Source organism: Chelmon rostratus, chromosome 15, assembly GCF_017976325.1.
Source record: "Chelmon rostratus isolate fCheRos1 chromosome 15, fCheRos1.pri, whole genome shotgun sequence".
NCBI lineage: Eukaryota > Metazoa > Chordata > Actinopteri > Chaetodontiformes > Chaetodontidae > Chelmon > Chelmon rostratus.
This window is the reverse complement of record NC_055672.1, coordinates 6,409,696-6,431,154: the sequence shown is the minus strand read 5'-3', so window position 1 is coordinate 6,431,154 and position 21,459 is coordinate 6,409,696. Positions and strand designations below refer to the sequence as shown.

The window sequence follows — 21,459 nt, the reverse complement described above, 5'->3', positions numbered from 1 at the left end:
TAAAGGTTAGTGAATCGACATGAGTCTGTCCTCACAAGTATAGTGTTACAGTTTCATCTGTGGTCTGCATGTGGTGGGATTTTGTTCCTGTGCCAATGGAAGTCAGGTCATTGGCTCACCGTGGGTGTGTGTTTGTGTTTGCATGCGTGTGGGTGTGTGTGTTAGTAGGGACCGGGCCAAGTGAGAGCGGGAAACAGTGTCACTCTTACATAAACACGGCTGATAGCGGAGACAGGCACTGGGTGGGTAGGTTTTTGTGGGGTGAGGGGTGGAAGAAGGGGTGGATGGAGAAAGAGCGCTGCGGTGGTGGAAGTATTGACAAATGGATTTTGCACGTGTGTGCATGTCCTCAGTGGTTTGTGCTAATGGCTGCATTGTGATGGTGTGTGTGTGTTTGTGGGCTCGCATGTGCATGCATACTTGTGTGTTTTCCCCAGTTTGTGTTATTTGGAATATGCGTGCGTGTGTCTCCTTGCCAGTAAATGTTGCGTGGGCATGTAGGTCAGATCCACATGTCCTCATGCAGGGACTTTGCCCTTGTTTTCCTGTCAACACTCTGTTTTTCTCCTCTGCAGCAGAGGAGGGGATGATGGGGCAGATAGGGGGCCTCCTCTCTCTCCTCCTCTTCTCCCCCTCTGTGTTTTTCTCACTCGGATTAGTTCTGTAACCCTCTTCCTCCCCTCATGACCCTCTTTAATACCCCCTCTTCTTTCTTTCTGTCTGTCGTTTTCTGGCTCTGAGTCTGTTGCCTCTTGATGTGTTTGGGGGGGGTTGGGGTTGGGGTGTGCTATTTGGTGTGTGTGTGTGTGTGTGTGTGTTTGTTGTTGTTGTTGTTGTTGTTAGGAACCAGCAGATGACTTCCCCTCTCTGCAGGGAGTGTGTGTTTGCTCTCTGCTTGGAATGCAAGCCTGTGAAAGTGTCTGAATAGCTGGAATGTGTGTGTGTGTGTGTGTGTGTGTGTGTGTGTGTGTGTGTGTGTGAGTGGGTGTGTGTGTGTGTCCATGAATGTGAAAGTGAATACATGCATGGAATCTATGCTAATTTGAGGCGGTTGTTTGAAACTTGTTGTCATTGAAATCTGCAGACCATCTGATGACAACATTGCAGCACTTGTTTTCACCACTTAAAGGGCCAAAGCATCCTGTTAGCACAATGCTTCACTTGTTAAAGAAATTATGCAGCTCATTCCTTTATTAGTTATCCACCATTCAACAAGCTGGCCACCTGCCTCTTAGAAAATGATTGACAGCATCGTTTTGTAAGAGCAGGTGCTCGAGGACCTTAATCTTTAAAATAGCTGTAAAAAAAGAAATAAAGATTTTAGAATTTTAAAGGACCAGTGTGACAATTTGGGAAATATGCATATTCACTTTCTTGCCGAGAGTTAACCGAGTAGATTGATACCACTCTTGTGCCAGTTGGGTAAATGTGAAGCTGCAGCCAGTTAACATAGCTTAGCATAAAGACTGGAAACAAGGGGAAACGGCTAGCCTGGAGTTGCCAGGTCCTCATTGTTCCTAAGCAAAAATACCTCTCCGTAAAACTGGAAATGGTCATCACATGTTGGCATCACACAGTGAGCTAGAAGTGTTGGTAGGCTCCTTTTGTTACTTTTGGATAGAGGGAGGCTAGCCGTGTCCCCCTTTTTCCAGTCTTTGCGATAATTTAAGCTAATTGGCAACTGGCTGTAGCATCATATATACAGAAGTGAGTGTGGTATCAGTCCGCTCATCTAAATCAATGAGCATATTTTCAAAAATGTTCAGCTATTCCTTTAAGCCATGTTAGGCATTTTGTATATGTATAAAGCTGTGGAAATGCTACCAAATGCTACATTGAAACTGACAAACTGATCCCAGGGAAGCCGTCACTGAGCAGCGTATGAAGCCATCACTGTGCGCTCTTTGCTAACCTCACATGTTTATAATTCTCAAACACATCACGCTGCCATTTGGAGCTGTCAGTGTGCAGCATTTCCAGGTGTACCGTTAGCTGTGAAATTCCAGAGGCGCATTTTTATTCCTCTCAACACTCACCTCCCTGTCTCTTCTCAGGTGCTGGAGGATACCACAGGGGTCCGCCGGGTGGTGGTGACCCCCCAGTCTCCGGAGTGCTACCCTCCCTCATACTCTCCAGCCCTCTCCCCCACGCACCACCTGCCCCCTTACCTGGCTCACCCTCACTTCATCCCCAACTCTCACTCTTTCTACCCCCCTGTCAGTCCCGGGGAGCTGCCCCCCCACCAGTACTACCAGCACCACCTTCCCCCCATGTACGGCGATCCAGGTACTGACATGCTGACTGGACTTTACGCTGCTGCCAGCAGATCAAGGGTTTTATGTGGAATTAAAAATCCAATTATTAATCCAATTAAAAATATGCTTTGCGCAGATTTTTCGCCTGACATAAATTCTCTTCTCTTCTTTCATCTGTTCTCCTCTCCTTCAGAAATCATCCCAGTTTATGGGATGTCTAACTACATAGGCAGAGAGGAGACGTACAGTAAGCCACAGCCCAAAAAGATAAAGGAACAGAGACAACTAGAGCGACAGAACCGACTTAACTCCCCTCCCTCCACCCTCTATAAGAGCCTGGGGCCAGCACACAACGGATACAGGTGACCATACAGCTTCTGTGGCCCTCAGAGGCCTTTGACTCCATGACTGATTGTGTTTTTGCAAGTTAAATTATGAACCTTTTTGGTGAATACTGGCTGTGATGAGACCATTATTCAAGATTCAAGATTCAAGATTCAAGAGTCTTTATTGTCATTGAGCATGTCAATGAAATTTTCATTGCAACCCCCATGTTAGGAACAGATGGTAAGAAAGATAAGAAGACTAGAAAGAATAAAATTAAGATAACTTCACTAAAATAAAATAAACCAACATGCAATAAAAATATTCGTAAAGCAATTAAAAATATAACAGAATGAAAATATACTAAGGCAATAAAATATACTAAACAATAAACAATAAAATATGGAAGTGAAATGTGCAAACAGAATAAAATATACAAGCAGAATAAAATATACACAGTGAAATGTACCAAATAAAAAGACCATTAAGTGTCGAGCATACTGTATGATCAAAAGTACAACCCTGATTCCAGAAAAGTTTGGACTTGCTAATCCTTTTTGACATATACTCAATTAAAATATATTTAATGTTTGACCTCATCAACTTTTTTGATTCTTGTAAATATCTGCTTATTCTGAATTTGATGCAGCAACATGTTTTAAGCAATTTGGGACAGAGGCAACAAAAGCCAGGAAAAGTAGTGGAACGCTCCAAAAACACCTGTTTGGATCATTCCACAGGTAAACAGGTTGATTGGTAACAGGTGATAGCATCATGATTGGGTATGAAAGGAGCATCCTGGACAGGCTCAGTCGCTCACAAGCAAGGATGGAGCGATGTTCACCACTTTGTGAACACATGACTGCATAAAGGATAATACTCCATGGGTTCAGGAACACTTTGAAAAAACGTTGTCAGTAAAGTCAGTTTGTTTGCAAATGACTGCATTCTGTTCATATTTATGTTTTACGCAGCGTGCAAACTTTTTTAGAATTGAGGTTAAAAGAAAATTAGTAGCTGTTCGAGCTGCCTCTGAAGTTGCTGCTTAAAGGAGAAAAAACCAACAGTAAACTACAGTCTACTGGGAAAACTCTATTATCATTAAAATGTAGTATATTCTTCAAAAATCAACTTTGTTAGCAAGAAGTGTCTGATTCTAGGTGGCATTGCATGACCAACAGCAGCCACCTCTCTTTTCTTATCCAATGATCTGTCTCTCCAAAACCTGGTCTATTCTTTCTGGTATAGACATTGTATGGTTAAATTTCACAGAGTTGATCAATTTCAAATAAAGAAAAAATGCCTTAGTTTAGAAACGTTCTGCACCAATCACATGCACTGATGTGATTGTTATCATGGATGCTCTGATCTCCTAGAACGTTGGCAGACTTGATTGAATACAGGTTCTCCTCTGACCTCCTGTTGCTTTACATAAAAGAATATACAGTGTGGAATAGAGATTTTAACTTTGCCCTGGTATTGGATCAGTACTGTGTACCTGCAGATACTCTGAATTGATGTGTAATGTTCGAAAAAATTGGATCGCCACATCCACGGTTTGTTTTTAAGCCTCAATAACAACTCAAATGGTCATTCGCTGCGGTCAGAACTATTCCTGGTAAGAAGTAAAGACAGATATTTCAAAGTTTGGGCTTGCACGACTGCATTTTTTTCTCTGTAACTAACATTAAATGCTGTTGCCATTTCGTCCGTGATGCAGCAACAAATCACACGCCCCGTCGCTCGGGTCAGTGGGGTCGGGGGGCGGGCTCAGCAGTCCAGGAGGGAAGAAGCCAGAGAGACGCCTCCGCAGCAGTCCACGAAACAGTGAACCAGAGACACACACACAAGGTTGGACACACACACACACACACACTCACACACACACAAAGCATCAAGAGAAACTGGCACACACTGTTGATGAGCAGCAGCAACGGTTCACAGCGTTTTCCTTTCCGCAAAGCATACAATGACTTTGGTTGTGTTTTTTGTTTTAAGCATCAAATAGCACATTGAGTAAGAGAGTCACTCAGGGTTACACACAAACCTGCACAGAAGACACACGCACAGGGACAGAAGTTAAACATGGACCATAATGCAATGTGTGTTCCCACCCCAAAACCATTAGCAAGGAGACAAACTCCAACACCTGCGTGTTTTATTTGAATTTACATGCACGCTAGTTTGAAGGCATCACTGTGGGGCCTTTGTTGCATATCTCAACGTGCAACAAAAGCAGCTCATATCTCTTTGTGGAAGGATAACTTCTGGCCTCGCTGACCTCTATCTTCGTCTCTGTGTGACTGGCTTTGTCCTCGTCAACCTCAGTGCCCCTCTCCATTCAAGCGGGCCAGATAAAACACACCTTTCGTTCCTCCCTTTCTCTCTTTTTTTCTCACAGAAAGTCACCCAAAAAAAAAAAAAAAAAAATGAATGGATGTATGCAGCCTCGCTGAGGTGAAGGGATCCGGGGTGGGGGTGGGGGTGAGGTGGGACGGTGGGGAAGGGACCCACATAGCTGAACCTGTCCCTGAGCGCTATCGTTTTACCCTCGCTACAATACCGGCCTTGTTGGTGAAGGCAGAGCCACGGGGGGGGGGGGGGGATTGAGTGAGAGGGGGGGCATGAGGGGGAGGGGGGAGTCACATACCTGTAGAGTCCTGCTTGAGATGAAGGAAACCTTTGAGCTCTGAGATTTAGACACCACAGCTCAGCCTTATCGCACACACACACACAAACACATGTGCAAAGACATGAGGGCACACACACACACACACGCTTGCTTGTGGTACTGTTCCTCTTTAATGACTTCAATGTCTTTGACACGTCAGATTTACGTCGGAGTTATTAAAAAGAGGACAGTATCTCATTTATGCGCACACACGCAAAACGCACTGGGTTATCGGCGGCAGAGGTGATGACAGGAAAACATAAAGAGGCGCATAAATAAACTCATCTACTCCCGCACTGGAACTGTCAAACTCGTCTTTAGATTTACTAGCGTCATAAAACATTGCTTTAGTCCCTCACAGCACGCTGCCGGATCAGAGGAATATTCAGTCAGGGTCAGGTGTGGGTCCTTATGTTTCCCACAATCCATGAGATCGGTGTAAAATGTGAGCATATTTCAAATGACCCTATGACCTACATATCAAGAAAAGTTTGGAAAGTAACTGTTTTGTTAGCCTGTAATGTTATCTTTATGCCGATGGAAAAGTTTTGCGTATGGAATACTGCGTGCACGTAGTTTAACTAACTTAAATGGAAGGGATCTCATGCGTCTTTTTTATATATGTCCTTCGAGTTTCTCGACAACTGTTCGTCTGATCGACTTCTTGCTTGGCGGGTGCATTGCTGAGGAAATAAGGAAATGACGAGTGTGAGCTTTCACCTGATGTATACACTGCGTAGTGTCCTGAGAGGGGACCCTTTTAACTGTTACACTGCTGAACGGCAATCTGGGTGCAGCTCGATCTCCATCGCTCGCTAAAGTGCATTCAAGAACAGATGAAGAAAGACCAGAGAGATCAGAGATGTGACATTGCTGCAAAGCGTTACAAGTTTGAATGCTTTTGTTCCTGAAGTAGTCTGGTCTCAAATTGCCGATTAGCCTGGTCCCAAATAGCTAGCTGTTAGCCAGTTGATTGTCTCACATTCGCTATTAAGTTGAATGCTACTTTTTCTTGAAATGTCCATCGCTAGCTGTGTCCTGGGCATCATCATTCAGTAAGTTTGCCTTTTCATTAGTTTAACTGTGCGGAAGCAGTGTGCCTGGAACAACATCACCTCAAGTCGCCCTGTTGACGTATGTTTAATCTGGGTCTTATCTGAACGGGGCTTAGAGCTCTTGCACACAAATGACACGCGTACTCTAGCATTGCTAGGAGATGCAGCTATGTCACAGGAGGTGTGTTGCTCACAACCCAAGAAAGCAAGTGTAAAGCTCGTATGAGCGGTGCTTGAGAATGCTGCAAGCAGCAGTACGGGAGGCCAAGCAATCGTACCGGCCCGAACAGGCCTGTTGGAAGCTATAGACAGGTGTGTTTGATCGTTTCACCCACATCACAAACAAAACATATTTTCGCACCTACCTGCAGCGGCATCTTTCCATGCAGATAGTTTTAGCTCTACTTGCTTGTGTTGTGAAACATCTGTCTCTCTGAGATTTGTGCCTGCACCTCAATACAACAGCGGTGGCTGGAATTCTGTTCTGCTAACAGCAGCAGCCCTTTTCCAGAAAAATGCTGTAGTCACTCCACATAATTCATTTATTTATGACTTTCAGTGCCTATTAAAACCATTCACTGGAGCTGAGACTATTAGTTGAAGATTAACCGACAGCATGTGTGATAATTAATTCATTGTTTAACTAATTTGTAAGTTTAAGATACCAAATGTTTTTTATTTCAAGCTTCTTGAACACAAGTATTGAACACTTTCACATTTTTCATATCTTTGCAAATTGAGCGTCTTTGCAGCAGTCTGAAGATGTTGGGGCAATTCATCAATTAACCAAAAAAGTAATTGACGGATTAATGATTAGCTGCAGCCCGGCTGTTTACTGCAGTCTGTAAATTATCGACTTCACATCATTACAGGATTAATTGCTTTGGGGTGAAGGGTGACTTATTTGCACTATTTGCACAACAAATATCGGCTTGACCAGATAACCGTTATTATATTGAGAAACATGTCATATACTGTATTTCAGTGAGCCTCACTGCTCGCACATTCAAATGCAGTTAACATGCAGTCATAGACAGTGCGGTGTGTGTGCAAGTCTGGACATCTGCAAACGTGAAACACACATACAGAGGAGGCGGTGTTTGACTGCACTGCAGTGGGAGAGACTGCACTGCTTCTTAGAGCACACACACACACACACGCACACACACACACCAGGCTGTGAGAGAGCACATAACAGAGAAGATGAGTGCCAAAGCAGGAAAAGGAAAGCAAGGTCGACAGCATCGCTTATGAGTTTCATGGCTTCATGTGGCACGCGGTGCTCAAGCAACAGTAACACACATGACAGACAGGAGCATGTCAACTTGTCGTCGGTTGTCTGTTCTGGTCTGCCAGGGTCTCAGTACTGGGCTGGAGATCAGGCTGAGTCAGCTAGATGTACCACACAACACACACACACACACACACACACATGCACAAACACCCCGTGACTGGGCTTCCTGTAAAACAATCAGAGCATGAGGGTCCGGAGGATTGGCGGGAGGCAGTGGGGGGGCAAACAGAGGGAGGAGAGGAATGCAGGATTTGAAGGACGGATGAGAGAGGAGGGAGATGGATGGAAGGTCTGTGAAGAGGGGGGAAAAAAAATGAAGCTGAACTCCTACATCACAGGGAACGGGGAGATGGAAAGACGGAGAGAGAGTTAAAGAGCGGAGTACAAACATTCCGACAAAGTTGCTGCTTGGCCCGGCGCATCCAAGTATGGTCCAACCCAGAATACCACACACACACACACACACACACACAGTCGCCTACGCTTTGCCCTTGATGCCCTTGCTCCGTGTGTGTGTGTGTGTGTGCGGCTATTGCCCCAGTGCCAGTAAGGCAGCAGGCTGACTTGGCGAGCACAGTGTCCATTCCCCAGTAAAGCCAGCTCTACGGGCCCTTTCCCTCAGAACAGAGCTGCTTGCTGAGCAAAAACAGATGTGGGCCCCGTCCCCACTGTTCCTCCATCTTGGCTCTGCATCATCACCACCGCAGATCCTGTCTCTCACTCAGAGAAACTGGGATTTCAGCAGAAACAGATGGGCCAGCACCCTCAGCTCCTCCATCTTGGGTTCTACGTCATTGCCAACGGCTGCAGATTCAGGAGAAACCAGATGTGTGCAGTGACTGCTGTGTCCACCATGTTGGCTCTGTTGAAATGGGACGTGAGAAAAATAAGGAGGGTCATGGATATTAAAGTGGTCTGCTGTTGCGGTGTGAGAACTGTGGAACCATATATCTGTTATGTAAAGGGAAAATTATGCATAATGAGCTTCCCTTTCTTTTTCCTGAAGTGCACTCTGAGACTCTGAGGAATTCCTCAAAGTTCATTTTCAGTTGCTCAATCGTCTTAGCAACAAAAATAAGGCAAGACATTTCATGTACCTTCACTGTTGACATAGCGAATCTAAACCAAAGACATTTCTCAAGATTTTTCTCTATTGCCAAACATAATGACACTGTGCCAAGATGGATGTTTTGAGACAAGGAAAACCCTACTGGAAGTTGATCTCCCACCGCTTCTTGGCACACTCTTTGCTTCAGACTTGATGAAACTTTGGTTTCATATTTATTTCAAATTATTTTTCCTTTGGTATTTTCATCTAATAATACAAATTTCTCCACTGAAGAACACTTTGGTCTCCTTTCTCTGTCAGTTTTAATAATCATGCTATAAAAGTACCGACAACAAAGGCAGTCATCAAGATTTGATTAAGAAGGACACATTTAGCATGGAAACTTTTCTATGTCTGGGTATTTTATATAGGCTTACCCTGAAATATTTCTGGCAGCACCCTTAAAACAAAGTGGCTGATGTGGCCACAAGTGACAATTACAGTAAGACTGTCCATGCTAAAACGTATACCACTCTGTTTTGTCTTTCATTTTCAGCTATTTAACTGACACTTGTTATTAAAAGTTACTCAGACTGAAAGTAACAAGAAAGTTATTGAAACAACTGTCTGACAAGGCCCCTTTTTTATAAGTTGCAACTAATGGCTTCATTAGTGGTTAGTAAATCTTTTACCAAAGCCTTATAAATCAGTTATAAGCCATTAATAAGAAGAAGTTTTGGGTTGCCAGGTTGGCTTGTAAGTCATTAGTAGTTTAGTCATCCCTTTCTCTTCCTGAAAGCCATTACGTCTGCAGGTAGAAATGTTCTAAGTCCTTAATTAAAGGTTGCAGGATTTTCACAGTCGTTATCAAAGGGCTCTTAAATCTGTGCTTGTAAATGTTATTAAGTGGCTCATTAATGGATCGCAGTGCAGCTTTTTCTAAGAAGAAGAAGGTCTAACGGTCCACTGGAGGACGACTGAAGAGCAAAAAAGACAAAGTGTCCTGCTGGTGGAGGATGAATAACAACTTGGCAACCCAAGTGTCTTACTAATGGCACGTAATTGATCTATAAAGAATTAACATTGGTAAAAACATTATTCACTGTTTATAAACCCTTTAGAAATGGTACCTCGGTAGAAAGAGGCACCAAATAATTAAATGGCTATATTAATAGAATTGCAAGTAAAGAGTAAAAGGCCATTATAAACACATAAAGTACAAGAAATTCAAGGAAAGCGGATCCATAACTGTTATATGCCAGTAGATGTGGTGTCTCTTGTATCGGTGATGTGTGTTTTTTACCCTGACGAGGTTTCCTGCTCGTCAAGTTTCAGCACCAGTGAAGACAATTTAAGAACAATGGCGGTAAAAGGAGACTTATAAAAGCCCAACGTCCTGTAGCGTTTTGGTGATGTCATCTTCATAAGCTCTGGTGGCCTTTGACAGAGTCATGACTCAGCCCTTATATTAACATCAAACTCCTCTCCCAGCCCCTCCTGCTGTAACTGTAGTAATATGACTGGAAATGTGCGAACACACTCCCACCCCTCCCTCGCTGGACTGTTTTGATGTGGATCGCCATGGCGATAATCTCAGCCCCCACCCCAGCCCGCCACACGCTCCCAACCCCTTCCCATAAACCCAAATACGGCCATGTTTGCAGGGCAAGATGGAGGGCAGTGGGGTGGAAGAGAGAGCCTCAAACAGGGAATGCGGAGAGAAGAAAGAAAGAGACGGCGAAGTTGGAAAGGAGAGAAATGATGGATGGAAGTTAGGGAATGAAAGAGTCCAAAAGGCGGGATGTACAGAAAGCAGAGAGGGAGAACAACGGATGGCTTTACCAGCAGAGGAATGTCTTTCCCGCTGATATCATGTAACAGGACTAGCGGGATTAGAAGGGGAGGTTGTTCTCGCCAATCACAAAGAGAACGCCAGACATTTCCCCATGACCCTTGTCATACAAGCGATAAACTCGCCACACTATCAAACTGCAGCACCCGACCGCGGGGCAGTAACCAAAACTGTGTTACATAACATCTGAAGTCCTTTCAAGTGCTCCGGCGGCTAAAACTGAGTTCGACTTAAACAAATCATGGTAATTGAATAGATGAAATGCTCAAAGCCCAGACATCTGGGGCTAACTGCACGAGCGACACTTAAAAGATTTCGAGCGGATTTAAAGGTTGCGCATGTTAAAAACCAATATTGGGCTAATTTTGCGACGTCAGCGTGGCTGCGGCCTTAGAGCTGTTACCGCCCTTTTTTTTTTCGCATCGCGTCTCGCTGGGCTGGGCTTTGTGTTGTTTCAGGAGGTGCAGCTGAAGTTTCCGGAGTGTGTTGTGATGGCAGATGCTGTAAGTGAGAGTGAGAGTCACTTTCTACATGCTACATGCAAGCCAGATTGAGTCACTTTGACTTACAAACTGCAGTTTCCATTAAACAACAGGGCTAATGAGACATTTAGTTAAAAAGAAGCTCCTTTGAAAAATGCACCTTAACAGTAATCTAATTTCTTGTTCTCTGAAAAATCACCCAAATAACTTGAACACAAATGGGAACTAAAATGAAAGTAATTAATGTCTTGTCATTGGCTGCTTGTGCACTCTTGGTTTATAGTCTACTCATTGTTTAATGGTCTCAATTAGTTCTGATCATTCTACCGACATATATCAATAACTATTTTTAGCATTAAAATGCTGCACACAGGACATTTAAGTTTTAACTACTGTTTAATTTAATTTAGTTTGTCTGATCTGTCTAATGTTTGAAAGGCTGATAAATGTGAAAATAATGTTGCCATGTCGTGTATTCGCAAAAATGACAGCGTAGCTTAGCTTAGCTGTTAGCTCGCGCGACACAAAACCCGCCTGCAACCTGTGAGCATTAACATTATCAAAGTGCATTTGTCCTCGCAGCTCATCCAGTTCACACGTTTTTAGCTGCAGTTACTCTTGATTTTTCAGCTTTTTTCATCACTGCGTTCACACAAACTTATTTAGACACACTGACTTGCAAAAACAAACAAAATTATCCATTTTTCTTGGAAGGCGCTCGGCATCTATGTACATTTTGTTCACAGGCACCAGGTTGCATTGACGTGATATCCGCCACTCTGTGGTGGTGCATTCAGGTACAGAAAATGTGTTAATCCACTATTTTATGTGATCTTCTTTATTGCTGAAGAAAAGTTAATTGCTTTTTGTGTTTATGAATTGACTCGCGGGCCACAACAAATGTCTCTCCCTGGAGGCTGGAGGTTGCTCACCCCTGTCTTACCTAATGTAACGTTAAGCCTTCTCCTCTGTGCCTGGCTGTCATGCGTAATCCGTCCTCCCTGCCAAAAACGTTCAGGCCCTCAGGTACTGGTCCACCTGCGCAGACCTCTATTTTACATGCACGGCGCTCTAGAACCAACAGATCACATGACAATTTTGTTTCCCTTGCCCACATTATATTTTTTTTATTTTTGAGCAATTACGCGAGTGAAGAATTGTATTTTAAATGTATTTAACATTTTATCTGCAATAATGTGGACTTCAATCAATCTGTATTTCTCATTCTCATCATTCCATCTGCCTACTCCTGTGTGTTTTTATCTCTGTTAGCCTTTCTCCATTTCTATTCCGTGGTCACTCTGTGCCTTTCTGCCTCTGCTGTCTGTCTGACTATGGATTTGTCTTCCACTCCGACTGCCAGTCTGCAGTCACTCTCTCAAGACTTTTTTTTTTTTTGGGCTGAGCAGGGTTGGATGGGGTCAGGGTTCTGAGAAACTCATCCCCTGTAATCCCTCACTGCCTGACCAGGTCGCTGCGGCGCTCGCAGCACGTACACACTTACATAAACATGCTTGCATACATGCGCGCGCATCCACGCTCTTCTTGGAAAAGTGGGGTTTTTGTGTCGCTTGGCAGTGGAGACGCTCATCTCTCTCCTCAGTGAGTCCTGCAGTGGACAGGGTCTCTCTGTCTCTCTCTGTCTACGTTTACATGCACACACAAAACCGGGTTATTGAGAGAAATCAGGATAAGGCAGGGACTCGCAGAATTCAATTACATGTGTTTATACTGAGACTCGCGTCTTTAGTTTCAGGTTAAGTTGCAATATTTTGACCTCAAGGATGCATGAATGGTGATTATGCATTGCAAAATGCTTTCTATAATCTCTCTGTAGTTGCACATGCACACTTTTAGAAACCCTTGTATGTGGTCAAAAATCAAGTTCCTGATGCTGAAATCAAGATGTATTAACCAAATTCTTCAAATCCCTTGCCCCAATTAGGAAACCTGGGTTTCTCAACATGAAGCCCAATAAATCAGATTACTGCAGAAAGACGCGAGCAACCTTTTTTTTTTTTGCATGTCTGTCTTTTCCACTCTTTTTTGAAGTTTGAAAATTAGTTTAGATTTTTTTTTTCCATCCTCTGCTCCTATTTGCTTCCTTACAATACTTGTCTCTCTCTGCCCGTCTCTCAGTCCGTCTCTCCCTCTCTAATCCCCTTTATAAACGATCGGGCCTCTGGCCATGAGAACCAAAACTTTCACCATGACAACCACAATTTCAGGCATGTCCCAACGTCTTTTCTGGTGTGTGCAAGTGTGTGTGTGTGTGTGTAGCCCAGCTGTTGAGCAGATGGAATGCTCACTATGCAGCAGTTGATAATAGTCTGGAATTCAAGGTCTGTGCCCCTCTCTACCTCCATTTTCCTCTTTCCTCTCTCCCTCCCCCACAACTCTGTCCCCGCTCCTTCCTCTTTGTCCTCCTCTGTCTGTCCTCCCTCTCATCTCCACATCTCTCCCTTTCCTTCCAGCTGAGTGTCCGTTACTTTGCTTTGTTCTCCCTGATTAGAGGCTTCTAAAGATGGGTATCATATCTCACTTTGTTCCTGTAGGGCAACACACACACACACACACCCGCCCGCCCTGTGGCCCGGTGTGTGTGTGTGTGTGTGTGTGTGTGTGTGTGTGTGTGTGTGTGGAGAGTGGGGGCTGAATGAACGGCCGTTGCCACATTTTTCACATTTTTTTTCTCCAGGCCTTGAAGGTCTTTTTCTGTCCCAGTGCAGACAGACAGAACCACAGGCCGTCATGCAGGAGGAATGCAACCTCATGTATTTGAGGAGGACTGAGGGAGGAAGGGGAGAAAATTAGAGACAGAGTAAAGCTCACATTAAGTATTTATGCAAATGTGCGCTTTCAAATAATCCAGTGTGCGCTCTCCTACTTTGTTCCAGGAAATAGAGTAATTTCAGGTGTCCATGATTTTTGAAGTAAAAGTTCAATTCATTTTCTGTTGAGACAGTTTTGGGTGACTGGGATCTGGAGCTCTTTAAAGGCTGGAATGGGCATGAAATGCTGCTGTTTAAGTCATTAGTGAAAAAGATGAGCAGCTATGTTAGAAAATATCTGGCGCTTTGAAAAATCAAAGCTAAAGCCTGAGGAGATAAAAATGTTTGGAGAGACGTCATCAAATTAGTCTCAAGGAATTTTGGAGATAAACATCCAATTACAAAACTTAAAGTAATGATGTGTGTGCCGCTAACCAAAAAAATGAAAAATTAAGCAAGATTTAGCAAAGAAATTAATAATAGTATTTTGGAAATACACATACTTTTTTACGAAGAGATACACGAGAAGATTGATACCATTCTCATGCTTGTACACTAAATATGAACTCAGATTAGAGCAAGCAGACAGTTAGCTTAATTTAGCATGAATACTGGGAACAGGGGGACACAGTAGGCTTGTCACTTTAAGGTTGCCTGGCAACCAGCAACTCCAGGAAGTTAATGGCCTCACCAAGAAATCATTCCAGCAAGTGCCAGTAGGTAGATAATTTCTTTATTTATTTCTATATATATATCTATATTTCTTTATTTTCTTCTAGTCTTTGGACAGAGCCAAGCTCGCTGTTTTCTCCTGTTTCCAGTCTTTTGCTGCACTAAGCTAATCGGCTGCTTGCTGTAGCTTCATATTTAGCGTACAGACTCTAAGAAATATGTTCTCAGAAAGAAAGCATATTTCCCAAAAAGCTGAACAGTTGTGTTTTTTTAAGATAACAAAGTATTCTTAATTTTCTACAGCTTCAAGTTATTCCTGCATTCCCAGGGTTAGGGTTAAGGGTTAGTGTGTTAACAGAATATAGGCTAGTTTTCCATTAGCAATAGCTGCGTTATTGTAGTATTTAGGGCCATCCACCAAACCAAAGTGACAAAAAGTTGAAATGATTCAAACTGGGGGCCGTAAAACAACATTGGTAAATTGCCCAGGTCCCTCTTTTATTTCAATGTTGGGGAACACTGAAGACGCCATCAAAGGAAATGGAAATTTACAGTGGGGAAAAACACTTGAAGAGCTAGCATCTCCTCCCACTTGACAGCTCTATTACAGCAACAACAAAAACAGGACTTCCAGTGTGTTTTCATGCCTTGTTTTGGAAAGCCGGCCTAGTTTTGAAGTCAGTGGTACCATAACGACGCCTGCGTCGAGATCAGGCCTGCGCATCTGCTCTGCGCCTCCTGATGATGTCACAAAAGTTTGTGTAATCCTCGCCTCACATCCTCCTAAGCCCTCTCCTCCCTCTCTCCTTTCATCCCTCCCTTTCTCCTCCTCTCTGTTGATCCCTGGCTCGCTCTTTGTCTCTCAATTTCCTTGTGTTTTTCTACCTAATCTCTTACTCAGACTCTTCTTGCCTGTCCTCCCTCTCTCTCTCTCTCTCTCTCCCTCTCTCTCTCTCAGCAGTCTGTCCTTCAGTGTCTCTCCGTCTTCCTCTAAATCCCCCCTCTCGCCTGGTTTTGGCTCGGCCCGCCACCCCCCTCCCCTTCCTCAATTCCTCCTCTTTTCCTGCTGTCCGTTGCGCTCCGTCTGGCTGTCCTCAGTAATCAAACACAGGCGGTCAGACACAGACAGGATGTGAGGTCAGACGAGGAGAGGAAGTGAGGGTGCGTGGCCAGCACATAAACAGAACAGAGAGGAGGTGAGGGACTGTGAGGACAGAGCAGTGTGCGTGTGCGTGTGCGTGTGTGTGTGTGTGCAGTAACACTGGGAAGAGATTCAGTTTCTGTTTCGGCCGTCAGCATCAGCGCTTTGTGGTTGTTCTCTATATTAAACACTTAAGCAGCTGGACTCAACAACCACAACCAGTCATAACACTCAACGGTGAGGTAAAGCGGTAGTGTTTTTCAAACTTTATTACTGGCCTCCCGAAATATTAAATAAATCTCTAACTTCTGTCACAGGCTGAGTTTGTGGGTTAGCCGGCTTTTTTTTCATGGCGCTGAAATATTAGTCTGTGGCATTCAGTGTAGAATTGTTTGGGCTGTAAGTATAGCTGCATGAATTAGTCATTAAAGATGGGGTTGTTTAAGTTCATATTTTGACCTGAACGTCGTCCTGTTTTTGGTCCTAATTCAGGCCTAATGAGCTACAGGTTGACAAAATTACAGACAAGCATAAACATAAAATAAAAGCACATGTTTTAAAGGGACGGTTTGACATTTTGGGAAATATGCTTACTTATTATCTTGGTAAGACTTAATCTAGTGCATCTGATAAAAAGGGTTATTAAAAACACTGGACAATTAAAAGAACAGTCACATTTCTTTAATTGTCCAGTGTTGTATTTTGTATACTTAACACCACAAAGTGAAGTTCATGTCATCTACTGGACATATAATTAGAATCAGAATCTGCTTTATTGGTCATGTGTGTGTAGGCATGACATGTTACAGTGTTAAACCTCTTTATGTCACGATCCTCTATTTTTATAATCATCACTTATCGAAAAGCAGTGTGATTGCAGCACCAGCCTTTGTCTCTGACAAAAAAAGGAAGCGGCCGAATGTGCTTTATTTGTTTTTCACCTTTTTACGGTTAGAACACAAAAATCAAATTAATTTCTCCCGTTCCAAAGCAAACAGTGAACTTCCAGAGAAGCTGTTAGTCAGCCATGCATATTACTTGATTATTAACATCTGTTGTTTGCTGAACGCGACAGCTGAAATGATGCCGTAATGGAATTCCACCTCTTCTTGTCTTAAGCGTGTTAGCTGCGGCAGACAAGTAGCTACAGGACTGCAGCATGAAACAGGCCATATTCTCCTTTTTCACTCAGCTGTGATGAATTGCTGGAATACGCCGGGTCGGCCTGTTAGCTCACAGAGCTGTTCGTGTCTGGAGCTGTGTGTCTGAGTGCGCCTTTTATTCCATAAAAGAGAAAAGTTGAGTGCTGTCCAAGTGGATGAAAGGGGACAAGGGCGTGTATGAAAGAAGAAGTACACTAATGAGCCAGTGTGTCTTGCAGTGATGCAGAATGTGTGCTTCACCTGTTGAACTCTATCCACACTGCCAGCCCCAACAGACACACATATGCACACACGGTAGCTTAACCCCCCCCCAAACTCGCAGCCATCACCAATCTTCTGTAACCTGATACTGGGACTGTGGAGATGCACACACACACATACACACTCGCTACCCCTCTCTTGCGCTTGCTTTTTTATTCTAACACACACACGTACACACACACACACACCGAGGTCAAGTTGAGGTTGTGCTTCCATGACATCACTGTTGCCATGACTCATAAGTGTACCCCCAGGCACAGTAAGGCCCTCTCCTCCGCAGAACCTGTCCGAGGGACTTAGCCACTCACACACACACACACGCACACACACACACACACACACACACACACACGCACACACAGTCTCTCATTCATCACTTGCTCCAAGTGTACAGTGATATCCCAAACACAGGTATACTGTGTTTGTGTGAATAGGTGTGTATATGTTTGATGCAAGTCCTCCTCACACTCGTCACACAGATTTGGTTTCATACACTTCTTGCATTGCTGCCCCTCACACACACACACACACACACACACACACACACAAAAACACGTCCTGTGTGATTTACAGTGGTCAGACTCAGATGGAGAAAGCAGGCCTCTTCTGGTCGGAAAAACCTCGGCTGCGGGGATCACACAGGGGGAAAAGACTTCCATTACCCACACATGTGAACACAACAAAAACCTGTATTTTTAATATTATTGCTTGACGACTGACTTAAATTAATAATTAATTAATAATTGAATTAATTTTCTGATTGTCAACTAATCAATGGTTTCCATAATGCATGAAATAAATGTCCTTTTTCCACTCTTACACTTGTTCATAGTGCCTGTAAGAGTTATTATTTATGCTTCTGATGTCTGATTGGTCGTTTCCAGACGCATCAGAAAGCACTGTGGAGCCTCTTCCTGGGGCCGCATACAGGATGTGAATGAGCAGATATATGTGGTCGAGTATATTGTATAGCATCTGTACCAAACAGCCAAGTAAAAAAACAGTTTAAAATGTAGAACTATATTTATCCTGTTTATCTTTGTATGCTTGCATACATATGGCATTGTATTCAGTAAGGAGCTGTGCTGTGGGGCTGCAACAACACTGCTGACGTCAGGCCGTTCTGGATAAATATTCACAGGTGTAGGAACAATTGTAGGGAGCAATCATGATAATGATGGTTAGGATAATGATTTGTGAACTAATGCCTTTAAAGATAATCAGCAGTTTCTGTGTTCAGAACAAAATAGTCACAGTGAAATATGAGTCATATTTATTTTATTTATTTTTATTTTTTTGGTGATCCCCATTTTATTTGCTCAAGGTCAGGAATTCGTGACTAATGCCTTTCTGTGGAACGCTGGATAATTTGGTGTGTTTTTTCCAAGGGCTGTGTTCATCGTGACTTGATGGGATGAAGTAGGCGGTTGCTGAAGAAAACAAGTGTTGCATCACACACCATTAGACAACACTCTTTTTTAGAACTCACGTCTGTTTTTACTCTACTTTGGCCTATTTCTGTGTTGTTTTTTCACAGATGACTGAATTGCTATTTGAAATATTTTCTCAGACGATATTAGGGCTGATTAGAGCATCACAGTGCACGTTAGCTGACTATTTGTGCCTCCGGTTTCTCAATCTAGATGCAAACCTTGGCTGACCTTGGAGAGTAATGCGCCGTAGATTTATAGATATCACAATAACATGGCTTGTGGGAATTGAAAACCTTCTCCTTGTCAATCAGCAGCCTGTTTTTATTTTTTTAGCAGCTCTGCCAAAATTGCTAATGTGCATCTGTTTTGAAACTTGGGATGGTGGAATGTTCTTTTTCTTTTCATTTGAATAAAAAAGTCAGGCATCAGAATCAAATTCAGAAATGTAGGATTTGTGCACACAGATTGCGATTATGATTGGACATGTGGCGCAAATCCCCCCATGATCTCTCTTCTCATGTCACACCCACAGTGCCAGTCTCTCTTTTTGGCTAAATACGACGTTAAAAACCCCTCTTGTCCTTGGTTCTTAATAATTACTCTTTTATTTCTCTGTCTGTCTCTTCAGATCATGATTCAGAGGGGAAGCGTGTACAAGACATGCTGTCTGCAATCGACAAACCACAGGTTGGTATGCATACCTTCACCCGCAGCTGCACACACACACACACACACACACACACACACACACACACACACAACCACACAAACCTGGCTCGCTTATAACTGCTTTCATCAATCATCTCTTGTCTGATGCAGTCATAGCTGGCACAAGTGTTGATGTCTTCTCCATGTTTTCATCCTGTCTGTGTGATTAACATAAGAATCAGATGCTTTCACTGAGAGTAATAACTGTACTGACGCGTGTATCTCTCATTTTGAAGTCATTTCCAGGCCTTTAATAACAGTCACAAGGAAGCAACCTGATCATTTAATCTCTGCTCCCCCTGGCCACATGAGGGCAGCATCTGCTCACCCACACCGTTCCCTTCCCACTGTGCCTTTATCAGCTGAGAAACACTATAAACCAACAGCTTTTTCTCGTTCGCCAAGGGGAATGTGAATGAATGAGCTGTAGCCGTGCAGACGTGGTTTGGTGGAGAGGAACTGCGCGCTGTGGATTAAAGCGGTTTGGTCAGCAGGCTGTGCAATTGGACCATTTGATGTGTGCGAGCTTATGACAGGGGTTGAAATAGACAAGAATGCAGTGATGAAAGAGAGTGAAAGTTGAGTGCAAAAAGAGGGAAGGAAAGACATGAAAAGAAGAGTTTTGAGCCCCTCAGGAGATTTGAAGTTGATGCTCAGGGCGATTTATTTGCCCTCGTAACCTCAAATCGCCTTTTCCCTGATACAGCAAGTTCGAATCTGAGAAGAGAAAGAGAGGGGTGGAAGAGAAAGAGGACAATTCTGAGATTCCCTTGTGTTACTGATTGCTATCTTGTGTCATTAACTGCAGATGTGACCCTCTGTCACTGTTGACCTTTACCTTAATGCATTTCTGTTCTAGGCAGGAATAGTTTTACAGTCCTTCCTGCAATAGCAAAAGTGCCTCTTGATTGATTCAGCTGTGTTCCATACAGACAAGTGCTTCTCCTTTAAAAATGTTTACATTGTTACCTTGCTCCTCTGCTTGTATTGATTGTTTTCATGGAAAAAAGCTCTCCCTGTACCATTTTGCTCTCTGTGCTTAAAGAAAAATGTAGCAGCGCCACTTTTCACCGCAAAGACCTGGGAGCTCATAACAGCACAGGCTGCATTTACATGCACGTGATGATTTGATTAGGGGGAAATATTCTCAGTAAGCCATTACACCAATTACAATGTTTACACAAGCTGCTCGTTTTGACGTTAATATTCATGTTCCCTTTCTATGGCGCGATTAATCGTGGTCCCCAAATTCTGTTAAAACTGATCAATACCCACTGGCCTTTCACTACTGTCACTTTGTGTACAGCTTCCTAACAGAATATTTATGAAATAACTCTCTCTGCTATGAGAAGCCATCTGTCACCAAGGTTACTGAGAGATGCCCTGCTCATCCAGCTTAGTTACATTATATGCCCTTTACCTGTAAGTGTTTAAAATCCCCAAAACAATCAGCCTGCACCCTGAAATCGACAGTACATTCTGGATGATTTACGAATATTTGGTTCAAAGACATATCAAATCAGTTTAACTAGGGACTGACAGTTCTGTGGATTTTATTTTACTGCAAATAAAGCTGCGTCTTAAGGCGGTCTGTATCTTCAACGTGATAAAGCGTGCACAAAGGCGCTTTCTTTTAATGCTTGAAACCTAAAAAGTGTTCTTAAATGACAGAATAGTAAATGAGGAAATGAATGGACATGATGACTTGAGCTCTGCTTTACGTCTTTTCCTCATCAAAGCTGTGCATGCGCATAAATGCAGCTATCGAACGGCTATGTGAGTGCAAGAGAGATGGAGTGAAAGGTCAAATTAGACAGCTATTAATGCTCTTGCAAACAGCGAATAGAAGACGAGGACCTATGATGGATGTTGAGTAGATTCTCAACACCTTCCTCCGACTTTGTGTAACAGAGTCTGTCAGCAAATCAGTCGTAGATGACGAACATGGCGTCTCTCAGGGTCAAAGGGCAAGAGGACCACAAACCTCTAAAGGCTTCCCTTCATTCTTCATCTCTGTTTCTCGGCCTGGTTTTTCTTTGTACCCTTTTCTTTCTGCTTTCTGTCACTTTGTCTTGGTCTAACTGCCTTTGGTTTATCAAGCTGTTGCTGCATTCACCATCGCGTCATTCATTACATGGAAGCCTGTGAAAAAGTGCTCCGATTTGTGAATAAATTGCCGTCAAGCATGTTCTCAGGCATGTGGATGCAGTCATGTGACCTCATAAAGCCTAATCATTATGATCAGAACTCTCAATAAAACAACATTCGTGTCTGCCTTTCCGCTTTTTCCTGTTTGGCTGTCTGTCTGTCTTCCTCATAGACTGTCTAG

The 21,459-nt window shown here is 43.3% G+C and overlaps 1 protein-coding gene across 1 annotated transcript in view; it reads left to right on the top strand.

Annotated features, from left to right (window-relative positions):
• Nucleotides 1-21,459, top strand: part of fndc3ba (fibronectin type III domain containing 3Ba) — a 93,606-nt gene that overhangs the window by 45,626 nt on the left and 26,521 nt on the right. Inside the window, exons 5-8 of the mRNA XM_041953590.1 lie at nt 2,055-2,286; nt 2,449-2,617; nt 4,300-4,430; nt 19,051-19,109. Coding sequence (XP_041809524.1) covers nt 2,055-2,286; nt 2,449-2,617; nt 4,300-4,430; nt 19,051-19,109 — 591 coding nt within the window. The remainder of the gene's footprint in view (nt 1-2,054; nt 2,287-2,448; nt 2,618-4,299; nt 4,431-19,050; nt 19,110-21,459) is intronic.